Source organism: Telmatherina bonti, assembly GCF_933228915.1.
Source record: "Telmatherina bonti genome assembly, chromosome: 10".
NCBI lineage: Eukaryota > Metazoa > Chordata > Actinopteri > Atheriniformes > Telmatherinidae > Telmatherina > Telmatherina bonti.
Genome location: NC_136628.1, coordinates 8,748,871 through 8,764,816, shown reverse-complemented (window position 1 = coordinate 8,764,816; position 15,946 = coordinate 8,748,871). Strand labels below are relative to the sequence as shown.

Sequence of the window (15,946 nt, the reverse complement as noted above, 5' to 3'; positions counted from 1 at the left end):
CTTAGATGTATTACAACTTCTCAAGACCAGAGTATTTTCCACCACAGAAGTAGCCCAGAAGACGAGGCTGAGACTAAGACTACTCTGTTTATGTTATGTTGTGCTGGTTTCATGTGTTTTCTCACCTCTGGTTTCCTCTTTTATTTTGTAGTTTTTCCTGTTTTGCCTTGTTTTATGTTCACCTGGGTTCGTTTAGTTTCTCCGTGTCACCCGTGTCCTATTGTGTTCTGTGTATTTATACCCCTCAGTTGTAGTTTTACTTTGCTGGTTCATAGTGTGAGTTGTACTTGTCTGCCTTGGTTCAGCCATTAAACCAAGATTTAATCAATCAATCAAAGATACTTTATTCATCCCCGAGGGGAAATTCAAGGTTCAAGCCAGCTCGTCCAAGGTTTGACATACAGACATGTAACATTAATGACAAAAGAAGAATACAGAACCAAGCTAAAGTTCAGGCCACGCAACCAGTTATTCACCGTCGCCGCCTTATAACAGATAAGAACAGAGAAACATTAGGATCATCGGGGCTCGAGGGAAAAAAGGTCACTCATGTCACTCTGGGCCGCGCCAATAGATGACGTAGTCTGAAGAGACAGAGAAAAAAAAATCATACACTTAAGCACAAACTCAGACAAGACACACAAAGTCCAGGATGGCGGTGAGTCATATGGGAGGGGACAGGGGGTGGTTGAGGAGGGGGACAGAGTGTCTATGAACATCTCTTCTTCCGCTCTCAGGAGGGGTTGCACCGGCCCAAGGCCGCTGGGAAGCCGAACCCAGATAGATAGTTGTTTGAGTTCCAGGCGAGGAAAACAATTTGCCCTCGGCCTTGAGTCCATAGCAGGTCTCAGGCAGGCAGCTCCAAACAGCCGAATGGGGGGGTCAATTTCCACCGATTCTGGCAGACATCTTCTCCATGTTGTTGTCGATTCTGCGGACCAGCTCCCGGACCGCCGCCAGATGACCAGTGTGGGCGAGACTGGTATCCTGCTCACAGTTGAGTCCGGTCAGTGCAAGATTCTGTGCACTGCTAGCCCGGCACATACCGTTACAGAATTCTGGCAGCCTGCTTGTTGTTGCCAGAATCTCACGGGTCTTGAGGTAGATCAAAACTCCGCCAGCACCAATCAGCAGACTCTCGATCACCAATACTCCAAAGATGTAAACATCTTCCACGTCCAGGACAGAACGGCCAGACACATCGGTCTCCACCTGGCCAATGAGTCCTGAAAGTATCCAGCCGGAAGCATCCCCTCAGGACATGCGGGCTTCCTTCTGCCCGATCTTCGGGTTGAGCAAATTTGATCACTTGCATTGAGAGACCAGTCGATCAGATCCATGATCTAAATTCGAGGGAAAGAGATGTAAAAAGAGGTTCCGAGTCAGAAAGGACAAAGTCGCAGACCAGAGTGGGAGGGAGGGAGAAGAGAAGAGCAGAGAAAAAGCGTCCGCCTTCACTGAGAGCAAGAGTGGAAACCTTCTCAGCATTCTGCCTCCTTCTCTGCATTTTGGTCCACACCTCCATGTCTCCTTGATAGTTTAGCTCAAACCAAAAGTCCATCAGTATATTTGCTTGCTGTCACATGATCTCTGCTCTCCGGTTTCAGGGAGGAAGAGTTATGGAATGACTGAACTAGGTCTGGCACACAGCCTAGTGACAGACAGGCTCGTAGACATGTATACATCCTGTATATCTTTAATATTTCTGTGTTCAGGCCAAATGCAGCGGATGGCGAACTGCACCAGTGTTGTATAGGTAACGTCAGCTGATTGTTGACTGTTATTGTAAAAGCAGCATTAGTGGGTGTACCTGAGTATCCCCTGGACTACACCGCTGGCAACACCTGAAATTAAGACCGAGGTGCTTCGATTATCTAAAACTCTGCTCTGCTTTTATCGGCTGGACTGTTTTTGTTCCTTTCATTCTCAAACATCCCGTCTGAAGGATGGAGAGTTTATGTGATTCTTCCATCCCGCTCTGATCGCCGTCAGACATCATGTAGATGCAACATTTTTCTCTCGTTTTCTTGGCAGTGGGCTCACAGTGTTTTGGCCTGAGATGATACGCTGGAACTGATTGAAGTCAGTGGTTTTATTCATATTAACACAGCAACCAGGAAGGCATTGTGCAGTGAACAGAGCTATTCAGGATGCTGAGTTCGTCTCTGGACACCAAGGACATGAATAAAAAGCTAACTCCTTTCCTGTGTGTGTGTGTGTGTGTGTGTGACTGCATTAGGATACGCCATCCTGCAGGCCATCATGGAGAAAGCAGGACAGAACAACTGGCAGGTCAGCGCCATCTGCGTGGAAAATTTCAACGACGCCAACTACCGGAGACTCCTGGAGGATCTGGACCGGCGGCAGGAGAAGAAGTTCGTCATTGACCTGGAGGCTGAGCGGCTGCAGAACATGCTGGAACAGGTGATGTCACCAGACACACAAGTGGGGCGTTAAAGCTCGAAGCGATTACTGTAAAACGTGCGTTGTAGGGTCCACTGTACAAAGAAACGTCATGTGAACAAGAACGTTTATTGCGATTGACTGTGGGACGTTTTACTGTGACCTCACCACAACTTTTTGTCATATCTTCTTGTTTCATGTGTTTTCTAAGTTCCAGATTCCTGCTTTTCTTCTGTAGTTTTTCCTGTTTAGTTTGCGTGTCTCGTTTCCTGTGTAGCCTTTGTTGATGTTAGATTCACCTGGTCCTGTTAGTTTATTCATCACATCTGGGTCTAGTTTGCCTCCTGTCTGTATTTCTAGCCCTCGGTTTCTGTTCTGTTCGCTGGGTCCAATGTGTTTACTTCTGTTGGCCTCCTGTTGTCTGCTTGTCCTCAGTTTCGTTTTTTGGAATAAACGTCCTGACTCTGCATCTCTGGCTGCCGCCGCCACATATTGGGTCCACACATCCACCAAACCAAGACACTTTTGTTAAAATAAGTTGTGGATTTTAGTTTTAACAGAGTTTAGCATTCCAGTAACGGCTTTCAGAGTTTCATTTTATCGTTATACAACTACATGACCTGGTAGTGAAGACGCCATGTTGTCCTCTGCTGACATCAGTTCTGCAGGGAATATTAGTCATTATTATTTTATTTCATTTGTATGTATATGTGTATATATGTAGGTTTTTCTCTCTCTTTTTCTTTCTCTTTCTCGACGAGGTGTTTTCTCTATTTTCTTTTCTTTTCATTCTCTTTCTGTCCCTCTTCTATCCTCTCCGGTCCGGTCAGCAGTAAAAACTCTGTAATACAAATAATTATGCAAAATAAAATGAGAATCCAGAATATCAAAGGGTACATTACATCTATAATGCTTCCCTTGGCAAAATAAATTTGCTCAGCAGAACACAGCATCCAGATCATCATTCTGCTTGTGTAAATGCTGGACAAGACAAAAAAAAAAAAAAATGCATTCATTTATTGTGATTATTATTAATATCTTTAATTAATACCTTATTTTTCCCCTTTATAGATAATAGTTATCTTTTTTTCCATTTCTAATTAGTATTAATATTATTTCCATTATTATAGCAACTAGAATTATGCTGATATAATAATCATAGTAATAATAATAATAATAATGATAATAATAATCTTTATTATTATTATTATTGCTTAAAATGATTAATTTTATCCATTTGCCATTTTTTTCTTGGTGAGCTATAAGTAGCTTAACTTGCAGTGCAACAACATGCACACAACACACATCACTGTCTTATTTGCATGACTTTGTAGCATCTTGTTTATTCATGTAGAACTATTTTATTCTGGGGTTGTTGTTTTTTTTGTTGTTGTTGTTGTTTGTTCGTTTTTTTTTGGGGGGGGGGCACTTTTTTGTATTTGTACAGTTTAAAAACCAAAAAACACTTTACTTTAAAATGTTACTGCCGTCTCGATGTTACTGCCCTGACTCCATAGGGGCAAACTAAGGAGTCAGATGTTTTCAAAGCTTTGTGAACATTTTACCATCAGTAACTGTAACAATGGAAAGATTAATCAGATTATTTCTTTATGAAAACAGTACCATCATTAATTATGCTGCTTATTTTACCAGCATTATTCCTCTCTCTTGCTGCTGTACAACCATGTATTAACAGAACATACAGCGGTGGGCTCAGCACGCTGCCCTGTGGAGCACCAGTTACCTGACTGGTGATTCTGGTTGCAATGTGTCATTCACAAAGAATTCTTTGTAGTGAAAGAGACGAGCCGAACTGGGAGATTTTATTTTGATGGGATGGTCCCGTCCTGGTTCACACGAGGTGTCAGGCAGAAGTAGAGAAATGAATTAGTCTAAAGTATCATAACGTTCAGACTTGAGCTTTTATTTATTTGTTTGTTGTTATTTATGTGTTCATTAAAGGTTTAATTTAAATATTAGATAACTATTTTTTAACAATGAATGCATTAAAAATCAATAAAAAATGCTGATGAACATACAAACCGAGATTTCTGAGTTTGACCAAAACAAGATCCGTTTGGACTCGGCTCTTCGAAGGGAGCAGAGTCGTTGTCCAGAAGTCCAGCAGCTTGTGGAACAATTTCCTTTTAACCTGCTTTACAAGCCTCTGTCTAACCAGAGTCTGTTTAACCAAAGTCTGATTGACTAGAGACCAGACTCATGAATTTATGATCCAACCAGAGAGTTTTAATCCCTGGACGTATAAAAAGTAGTGAATCCTTCATTACAAATGATACATCCATTTCAGCGAGCCCTCCTCCTGCGGTGCGAACACCCCCTGCCTGGTTTACAACCTGCTGCTGCACGCCAGCATCTCTGTCGGAGCTCGTTCTCACACACTTTACATCCATGATGTACGGCACTTCACAGCCCGCTTTAGGCCTTTTAAAAAAGTCACTTTGATGGCTGAAAAACAGACCTTGATGCAGATTTGACGTGCTTTTGCGTCCTGGTCTCTGAGTACTTCACATCAGACCAGAGAGACCGTTCGCTGTCGTCGCCGTCTGAACATCTGACTGGTTCTAGTTTTGATTTTAGATTCCAGAAATCCTCTCTGTTATTTCACACAGCTTGCATGTTAGTTTTGCTCAGTATTGCATATATATGTACTAATTAGAAAGTTTCAAGCTTGAAAACAGTCTGTTCTGATCTCCAGTGGTGTAAGTTGGCAAAAGCACACTCAGAATGTGATGCGGACCTTCCTCCTCCTGTTTCTCTGCATCCCTTCGTCCCCGGGGCAGCTCATGTCGCTGGAATTTCTCAATAATTCATTAAATCTCTGCTCTGACATCTGTCATGGTTCAAACAACTTACCTTACAGATTTCAGCAGACGTCCACCGCTGTCGTTAGACGTCAACATGCAGCACATTCTGGAAAACTGGGATATTTTTGGCATGATGCACTTCATTTTATGCAAAATTTCTCTCCATAAAAAAAGATCTTCTTGAGCTACATTGGTTCTGCCAGGTATCCTGCTCACACCCGTATCTCACTAAATAATCCGGATCCAAGACGAGGATTCGAATTCATAAGTGGACCTCATTAGTGGCTAATTAACAGGGTCAGTACGTATCTGGGATTTGAAGAAAGCAGATGTTACTTTGAATGTCAGATACTCTGTGGATGTAAACCTGCTTCATTTACAGATGGAGGGGCAATTTGCTGGCAGCTGTTTTCCAAGTCAGGTTGTACAAACCATGTAAGCACAGAGTTAATGAGAGAAGGAAAAAAGCGTGAGCTAAGAGGGAAAACTAGAGGCTGGAGGTTTTGTAAACAGAAAGTCCCTTAAATCATTTTAGATCTGCAAGAAAGTTTCCTCTGAACTGCAGCAAAATGGCGTACAAAAAGTCTGTCTGACTTCCCCTTATCAGCTCTTCACGTCTCACCGCATGGTGATGGACACGTTTAGCACTGCTGGTTTCACCACAAATGCTTCTGAGGAAGAACTGCTGTAGGAGGAATCAGCCTTTTCTACACTGCGCTGCCTGGCAGACGTGTCAGGATGAGGTGTGGACCCAAATGCAGAGGTGAGGCAGAAGCTGAGTAGGTTCCCAAATCGTCACTTTACTGTCAGGCAGGGGACTGAACTCTGGCGCAACACCACGGATCAGCAAAGTAAAACCACACGTCACGGGTATAAATACACAGAAGCAAATCGAGACACAAAATGGATGAACTAAATGAACCCAGGTGAACTAACGAACAGAGACCAGACTAAACCGCTTTTTTACTGCTTACCAAATTTTTAAACTTTATGTTTAAAAAAATGTTTCAGCACTATTGATTTTTGCAACTTTATTCAATAAGTTTTAGTTTGTTTTGTTTTTAAACTTTTATTTAATCGGATTTAGTAATGTGCCAGTAAATAGCTGATTAATATTATCTTACTATTCTAAGAACATGACAGTAGGCAGCCTTCTGTCTGTTCGCACCTGTAGCTAACGATGGAGTGTTAGCTTTAGCATGCTAAGCACTAATCCTCAGGCATCAGTTTTTATTTGGTTATCGCTTTTCACTAGATGAAAACTACTAGTTGACGTGATGAGCACTCGTTAGAAACTGACTGAGGTTAGTTGTTCCACATTTTGTGGACACAGCAGAAAACAACAGGGAGAAATGTTGCATCGTTTGACGTGACATCATTAGCATCATTAGCTTGTTTTGTCATGTTCACAATCATCCCATCAGTTTAAACATCCAGCATTGTTCTTCATATGAAAGAGCTGCAGGATGACTTAGGATTTATTTCAGAAAAGTCCAGAAAGGTTCATCATTGCTTTCTGATTACTGAGGTGTGAAAAGTAACTCTCTTCATCATCTCTGTTAGCATCTTTCACAGAAAGGCATTTTATATTTCTAATATGTTTAAAAGATTGAACAGAAGTACTTCATTAATGTGCTGTGGTGCTCTGCCTTCTTTAGACAACAGTCCATTTAAATATACTTTCTTTTCATAATTTTTTTCATTTTTTTTTCATTTTCATTTTGCTTGAAGGGACAAAATTATAACAAAAAAAGCGACTAAATGATCAACAGACATGTTGAAGTCTGACTCCTCGGTTCAGCGTTAGAGCGCCGTGATGCATCCTGAATGTGATGAGTGATGAAAATGGTGTGAAAATGTAGTCGGTGAGTCACAGCGAGACGTGAGCCAAGCATCCGTCAGCCTCATTAATGTTGGTTCTGTAGCTTTAGAAAGCCATGTGTGATGAGAGAACAGGAAACACTCCTTTTCCTTCCCTTTATTTTCTAACTCACTTCACCAGTGACACCAGTCTGTAACAGAAAAGCCAAAGCTGCACGGACGCTATCGCTTTCCTGTCACGTCTGAATGAAGCCACCAACCCCGAAGCCATCCATTTATTCCTAGAAGAGCTTTGACATGCTTGGATTTTAAGAGGTTAAACAGAACTTTCTCATTTTATTCTTTTGTCTGTAAATCTATAAATGCAGTGAATCTGTAAAAGAAATACAACCCCATTATGGGGAAGTTGGAAAACTGTGTAAAACGTACAGAAAAGCAGAATCTCAGCAGGTCCTAGTTTATTCCCAGGAGAAGATAAACAACATATGAGATGATGAAACTGAGACATTTTACCGTCTGAAGGAAAATATGAGATGGTTATAAATCTGATGCAGCAACACGTCTATAAAAAGTAGTTTCAGGATGATGTTTAGCATTGTTAGCATCTCCTCTGTTTTTAACATCTGTCTGTAAACATCTGGGACGTGAGGAGATTCCAGTTGCTGGAATGTTGTCCCAGTCTGGTCTGATGCAGGATTCCAGCTGCTCTACTGGATTTCTGCTTCCATGATGCTTCAGATGTTTCGTACTGGTGAAACTGGACTGCAGCAGACCAGTTCTCCTGTTCCACCATGCTGCTGTGATGATGCAGGATGTGGTTCAGCATGGTGAAATCTGCCAGGTCTTCCCTGAAAGAGGAATGGATGGGAGCAGATGTTTCAGCATTGATGGAGCTTCCCAGATGTGGAAGCTGCCCACGCCATCGGCACTAATGCAACCCCATCCCATCAGAGATGCAGGCCGATAACCAGCTGGATGCTCCCTCTCCTCTTTAGTCTGCAGGATACGCTGTCCACAAACAATTCCACATCTTCATCCAGGTTTCCACTCAGAACGTTTTAAATGAGCTTTGGTCCAGAGAAGACGGCGTGTTTCTGGGTCCTCTTCACATATGATGGAGCTTTAACCTGCATGTGCTGATTTCAGGGTGAACTGTGTTCACAGTGATTTCTTGAAGTCTTCCTGTGTTATTTCCAGTAGAGCTTCATGTCTGTTGTTATTGCAGAAGTTGACTAGCATTCAGCCTTGTCCAGTGCATACAGAGATTCCTTCGGATTCTCTGACTCTTCTGATGACGTCCTAGATCAGGACGACTCAGGTGGGCCAGATTGTCAAATGAAAAAATGATGAGAGCCAGTAAATAAACTAAGGGAAAATAAATCAGTAAAAATCAATAAATAAATTTAAAAAAGAGACAAATTTACATTATGAAATATAAGTAGTTTATTAATTTTTCTATTTTAAATTCAATCCCACATGACAAGGGCAAATGCACTAAATAAAATAATGAAAACTCCAGTCAGAGCCTGTTTTTCTCCTAACTTTTAACACAAAAAGGTCATATCAAACTACATTTCTCGTTGTGCTGCCTCCTCACATTATAATCTTTAAACACCGCCACACACTCATCGCATATTAAACACATCGGTTTGGCGCTCAAATGTGACGAAAAAATAAACAAGTACTTATCAGTCCAGGCGGGGTTAAATCTGTGGTTTTTGTTGTCAATTTTGCATTTTGAGACAAAGAACGACATGCTTGCTAGCACTACTCTTACAACTTCAAAACAAAACAAAACACGCTGGGGTTCATGTTGCTAGGCAACCAAGTATTGCACAACTGTAGGATTGTAGGCTAATTAATCAGTGTAGGAATGACTGGAGGTTCTTCATTAATATCTGTATTATTTTACATAAGCTAGGCAACATAGAAGTAGGTTCTGTGCCGTGGGCCGCCATTTGAAGAGGCCTGTCCTAGATGGTGGGATCTTTAACGTCTGAGGAAGTCCGAGTCTCTTTCTGAGAAACCCAGTATGCCCAGTCATGTGACTAAATGTTCCCCCCACTGTTACTTTTCCAGACTCTTGTTGCTCCTGTTTCCACCTTTTTACAGATGTGTTCCTGCCATCAGGTTCACAACCATATTTCCTCATATTTTCCATAAAGTGATCAAAAATGTCTCAGTTTTAACGTGACGTGTTGTTCTTGGTCTTCTGTCCTCTTTCTGCCATCCTGCTGTTAAAAATCTGGGTGTGATAATTGATCCTCTGTTTAAACATATTAGCGCTCATCAAGGCCAAACAGCTTCTTCCAGCTGAGGATTCTTGTAAATATCAGATCGTATCGTCCTCAGGCTGACTGTGAAAGAGCGATTCATATCGCGATTCTCTGTATGTTGGTTTGGACCAGAGCTCCCTGCAACGTCTACAAAGTGTCCAAAATGCTGCAGCTCGTCTGCTAACGATCAAACAGACGAGAGTCCATCATGGCGCGCCCTCCATTGCCTTCCCGTCGCCTTTTGAGTAAAATTGAGGTTTAACTGAGTGTTTTTAGGTGTTTAAACTCCATGGGACCACTTCGTCTAACATCTGCTGCAGCCTGATACCACTCCCCGAGCCCTGCGGTCAGCCAACAGCACTGTCCAAAACCAGACTGGAGACCAGGAGGGACAGAGCTTCTCTGTTGCTGCACCCAGACTTCCTCTGCTTGTCGAGTTTTCTCAGTCTGGAGGTCAATTTAAGTCCAGTCTGAAAACACATCTTTCTTCTTTGGCCTTTTGTTTAAGCTGATATTTTGGGGTACACTACTACATACTTTTTATATTGTTTCATATTTTGTATTTTTATTATTTTTATTTGGACTTTTATTTTAGTTCACTGCTGTTTTATTGGGGAGTTTTTATCATTATCTTGGTTTTTTTTATTTTTCTATTTCATCCTGCTTGTGATCATTTTATTTGTATTTTTTGGTTTAGTCAACAGAGGCTGTTTTTAAATGTGTTATATAAATAAATTTGAATTAAATTGAATTGAATTTTGTTCTACTGGAAATTAAATATGGCTTGATTACATTTGCAATCATTATTTCTATTTTATTTCATTAAGAGTCCTAACTTTTCTGGAATTAAGGTTGGAAATTAAATAAACGTAGCTGCTGGTGTTCACTAACGCCACCTCTAATGGAAATTTATAGTATTTTTTAAGCAAAATTGGCTTGTTACCTGGATGTCCAGTGGGGTTTCCAGCAGGTGGCAGATCCTGAGTAAAACTGTCTCTAAATATGTGGCGGTTTCAGCTCCCGTGTGAGATGACTACCTGCTCATTCGTTTAGACATTCGATCTTCTCCACATCAAAGCCAGTGGACCTTCCGTGTCAACACACATGGGCTCGCCTGTCATCTGCATCACTTAATGTAATTAACATATGCTATGCTATAATCCAGTCACATTAACGTCAGCCTCTGCTCTGCTCCTCACAGATTGTCAGCGTTGGGAAACATGTGAAAGGCTACCATTACATCATGGCCAATCTGGTGAGAGGACACATCCTGTCTTGTCCTTTCTGTCTTCTTCTCTTTCATCTTTTCTCTCTGGCTTTCACCTCCGTGTTACTCTGACCAGGTGTTCAGACCTCATGTCCAGATATCTGAAACAGAAGAAAGCAGACCCCTTCATAATGCTCATCAAGACAAGTTTCAGCTAATCAAAGCTGAATTTATCAGGACAGTTTTTCAAAATAAATTTTGATTCAATCCTGGTTCATGTTTATAACTTAATAGTTGTGGTTAAAGCTTCACAATTTGATAAATGTTTAAAGCCCCAGTGTGTGAGAATTACTCCCATCTAGAAGTGCTCATCTTAAATGCAAACAACCAAGTTCTCTCTGGCGCCCCACCGTTTAGGCGCATTATTACTACAACCAAAGCCACGGAGAGTCATAAATGTGAAAATGTCAGTATATTTAATAGGTTAGGTTGTCCCATACGGTGATGTGGTACAGAATGATACATAATTCTGGTCTGTTAATGATGCTGATAAGTTTCAATCATGCCCTGCATGTGTTTGGTACCAAGCTACTGCTATTGGCTTAGCTGCTAATAGCCTCTCGACACCTGCTGTTATGACATATAGTTATATATATATATATATATATATATATATATATATATATATATACATATAGATAGATAGATAGATAGATAGATAGATAGATAGATAGACAGCTAGATAGATAATATATAGTTCTGGTATATCTAATTCTGGTTCAATAGAAATATCTTTTTTTTAAAAAGCAAACAAATACGATAATTTCTCACATATTACATCACTCATAAATATCACTAAATAAATATTTAGTTGCACAATCCTTTAATGTTTCGGCTACAGTCAGGTGTTTTCTGTTCCTCTCAGTCAGACTTCTGACAGGTACTTTGTCCCACTGTTCAACAGAAAAGTGCTCTAATTTGTCCTGGACCGATTTGTTTGTTTGTTTGTTTTTTCTTTCTTCAACTCAATTAAATGAAAAACAGTGTCTTATATTACTAAGTGTAATACACACTGTGTGTGTGTGTGTGTGTGTGTGTGTGTGTGTGTGTGTGTGTGTGTGTGTGTGTGTGTGTGTGTGTGTGTGTTAAATATAGTTGCAGTTTTAGTGAGTAAAGCTGCTGTTAGGTTTGCTAGATTAGATTGCCATTGTTAAATGAACATATTTACATTTTCTCCTCCCAACACAAAAGCAAAATAGCATCTGAAAGTCCCATGTTGCATATTCATTGCAGCAGATGTACTAAGTGGATAGAGGCACACTTAGAAAGATGCAACCTTCAGTTTACATGGTTGGTAAATTAGTTTATAATGATTTTATGTGCCCAGTATGTTTGCCATGTTTCAGTGTATGCAAACCTTTCATAGATGTGGCCCACAATCCACAAGTCAGCCATGATCCCAATGCACGTGCACTCCCATACACACGTACATTCACATACACGCATACACAAGCTGACTATGCAGAATCATTTTTACCTGCACATTTGCAAATTTTAACCATAACTGTTCATTCATATATTTATTTTTTTTTGTATTTATTTAGCTAGCTTCTTTATTTATTTGTTTAAATTGAAGATTATATAAAAAAAAATTCATATAATAAAAATATTCATACACTTTCACACTTTAGACAATATTAATTTAAATGCAGTTTTCCTATTCCACTGAGTTAGTGACACAGTCCCCAAAGCTGTTTTCCATAAATACACATAATAAAATACACAGACTTTCTGATTATTCATTCATTCATTCATTTTCCAAACCGCTTATTCCAATTCAGGGTCGCGGGGAAGCTGGAGCCTATCCCAGCCGGCTTTGGGCGACAGGCAGGGAACACCCTGGACAGCTCGCCAGTCCATCGCAGGGCACTTTCTGGATTATATTTAGGCAAATCTCAAACATTTCATGTCAAAGCGAAGCGTTATATTCTGTCTGAATCGTGATAAATTCCTGCATCCTCACCAATTAAAACACATTTAACTGTATTCATCCTGGAATGATCGAAGAGCAGGGATTCTTTCATCCATCTTTTTTTTTTTTTTTTTTTTCTATGAGAAGTAGCAAAATGTGCATTTATTCTCCATAAATTATAACCAGCTGAATCTTTGGAAAATGTCCAGAAAATTGCTCCAATTACAGGATCAGAAGCTGAAATTCTCAACTTTCTGGGGAAGGTGAAAATATGTGGATATTAATCAGGACTAAAGAGAATACTCCGCTTACTCTCCAAGTATGTACAGTAAAGAAATCCCAGAGCAGTAGCAGGTTGTTATTTTCCAATAATGTAAGAAAATCCTGTCATCAACATGTCCGCTGAAGACCTGCTGCTGCATTCACTGTCCTCTTCCTTATATATGTGTTTGAGATTGTTGATGGATGTGTGGCTGCCTAAGACAGCTCTTTTCCCTTGTTGCCCCTCAAGGGCTTTAAGGACATCAACCTGGAGCGCTTCATGCATGGCGGTGCCAACGTGACGGGCTTCCAGCTGGTTGACTTCAGCAACCCCATGGTCATCAAACTGATGCAGCGCTGGAATAAGCTGGATCAGAGGGAATACCCGGGCTCGGACGCCCCACCCAAGGTAGTGTATGTCTAAATATGACGAAATCTGAGCAACGTGTTTGTCTCATTATTCCTGCAGCTGGAAGTGGGAACCTTTCTGTAAGCACCTTCATGGCAAAAGCAAGAGTAACTCTTAAGCTTTGCTCCTTCAATCGCTTCTATTAGGCTCAAAATAAAGTATTCATTCAGAAGCCGTGTTACCAACCTGTAAGATTTCCAATGACTTCCAAATGTCCTCAGTTTGTTTTTCAGGCTGAAACCAGAAATGTACGTACAGCAGGTGTGTTTGAAGAAAACGATTTGCCATTTCTTGGTGATAAAGATGCAAAAGCAACCTTTCATAATCCCTCTGTGTAGCTGAAATGGTGGAAATTAAAGAGGGATGTAAACAACGCGTTAGCAGAATACGCAGAGATAAGAATCATTCGCTGGGCTCAGGAGGAAAGTAGATGGTAGAAAGCTATGAGGAATCACAGTCAAGGCGCAGGCATCACCATCAGCAGTCTGCTCTGTCTTATCCGCTGCTGTCACATGCAGTGATATGACAGAATGACCCACTTTAAAGTCTTTTCAGCCACGCAGATTGCAAATGGCACTGGGGCAAGAAGGCGTCACGCCATGGCGCTTTGCAAACCTCCTCCCTCCAGCAAATCTCCGTGTGTCCAACAAAGATTTCTATTTTAAAAAGCAGATGCAGTGGAGTGGAAGTGGTGTGAGTCAAGCAGATTGCATGTGTGTGTGTGTGTGTGTGAGTGTGTGTGGCTGATGGATTGGGGTGGTTCAAATTAAAAGTTTACACCACAGGGTGATATCACATGGCACTGTGTGTGTGTGTGTGTGTTTGTTTGTGTGTTTATGCTCACTACATTTCTTGATAAATTGCTCTCTCTCCTGGAAATCCACTCAGCCTAAATTACTCTGCTCCCCACTAAGTTGTCCACAGCCTGAGTCACAGTCAGCCTGACTCTCTGCTAATATGTTAACACTACGGTGACTTGGGCCTTCCTCTGGCATGTTTACTCACTTTGCAAAGTGACGCTCAGTGTTTTAAAGTTTCAGGAATCAGCGGGTAGGCAGCTAATGGGATCTTCCTCTGCAACAGCAAGTATTTATACATCTAGAACGATGCCTACCATGTTAGACCTCCTATGCACGTGACGCTAACATGGAGGATGATAAATTTAAGCATGAAGTTGTGTGCATGCACCTGTTATATCAGCTCATTTTATGTCTCATTATCACTACGCTATGCTTGCTATTTTATTTACAGTGTAGATAATATGTAAAATCGTGTTTTTGCATGTTTTAATGCAGTGCTTTTCAACAACTGTGTTGTGGCACACTAGTGTGCCGTGAGAGATCATCAGGTGTGCCCTGAGAAATGATCAAATTTCACCTGATTGGTCTAAAAAGCAGCTCTGTGTTCATCCAAAGAGGACCAGGTGAAAGATAATAACATTTCCTTTTTTTGTGTTTATCTTCTTTCTATTCAAGACACTTTGACAAGATGAATTTATATTAATAATAATTATTTTTGTTTTTGGTTTGTGGTGTGCCTTGTGAGTTTTCAGTGAAAAAAGGTGTTCCTTGGCTGCTAACAAGGTTGAAAGACACTGTTTTAATGGTGCAGAGCAGCTTCGCTCGTCATCCTGAGGCCTGTCTTTTCTGTCTCCCATCTTAAATAACTAAACCAAAATAAGTGGAACATTGCGAAGGGGTGTTTGTATCATCCTGGTCACAACAGAAAGCTTCGGCATGTGAGAGTACAGCAGGTCTGAGAGAGGTCTGATACAAAACTCTGAATCACAGGAAAGCCGCACAATTCTTCTGGAATTTTTACGTAATATCTGATGTGTAAGTGTGTAAAACTGTGCACTGACATCATGCAGCGCCGTGTGGAGGGATAAAAATTTAACGTCATTTCCACAGATACACGTAGAAGATGTAGTTTGATGAGGAATATCTTTCTGTTCAAGCCGTTTATGATTAATTACTTTTTTTTTTTTTAATTAGAATATATGTAATTAGTCTAAATGCATCTTCAGTCAGTTGACTGAAGCATTTGTCCCGAACATTTGTTCTTGTTGTCTGACGTAAGTTTGGTCTTTTTAAAATGCACCAAAATATTAATAACACAAGCATAATCACAAGCTTGTTATTTCCTGATGGTGTTTTTAGTATGTTTCTGTCTGGAAGAGATGGACATGACTGGTCAAACATCATGAGAAAAAGCATGAAATACTCCAGATGGACGTCTGGGATGTGCAGTGCGGGTCATGTGACAGGTGGAGGCAGCTAAAAGCATCTGTAATCAGTTTTTCTGACTCTTCGCTGGCAAGGCCAATAATCATCAAATGACATGAAAGCCATCAGAGCCAGTATGAAGCATGTGGGCGCTAAGTGGTCCAGCTCTCCCACTACAAGCTTGCAGAGTCTGCTCAGCTTATGAAGGAGGTTCTGGAGGTTTTTTTTTTCCTTACTGGAGTTTGATGGATTATAAGAGTTGTTACCGGTGAGATCCAGTCACAGAAGTGAGGCATAGTAGTGAAGGGTCGTTCAACAACGAGCTGGCTCTGAGAGCTCATTCTTTTTAGTGCACGTTCACATCAGCCTTTTTGATCCAAATCCGAGTCTGTTTGCTCGGAAAGTCAGCAACGGACTCGGTCCACCTACAAACTCAGGTTTCAGTCAGTTGAAGGCGGACCAAATACAGGAAGCGCACTACAAAATAGAGTCACTTCCTGCATTTGGTGTTGCATTGCATTGTGGGTAAATACATAATGATGGCGTT

At 40.9% G+C, this 15,946-nt stretch overlaps 1 protein-coding gene across 2 annotated transcripts in view; it reads left to right on the top strand.

Moving 5' to 3' along the window:
• The window catches only part of LOC306761636 (glutamate receptor 4), a gene marked incomplete at both ends in the record, with an annotated part of 212,318 nt that overhangs the window by 129,787 nt on the left and 66,585 nt on the right, over window positions 1-15,946 (top strand). For both annotated transcript variants that reach the window (XM_079247885.1, XM_079247886.1), the window contains 3 exons: window positions 2,240-2,424; window positions 10,527-10,580; window positions 13,016-13,174. In XM_079247885.1, the coding sequence (XP_079104011.1) occupies window positions 2,240-2,424; window positions 10,527-10,580; window positions 13,016-13,174 (398 nt within the window). The remainder of the gene's footprint in view (window positions 1-2,239; window positions 2,425-10,526; window positions 10,581-13,015; window positions 13,175-15,946) is intronic.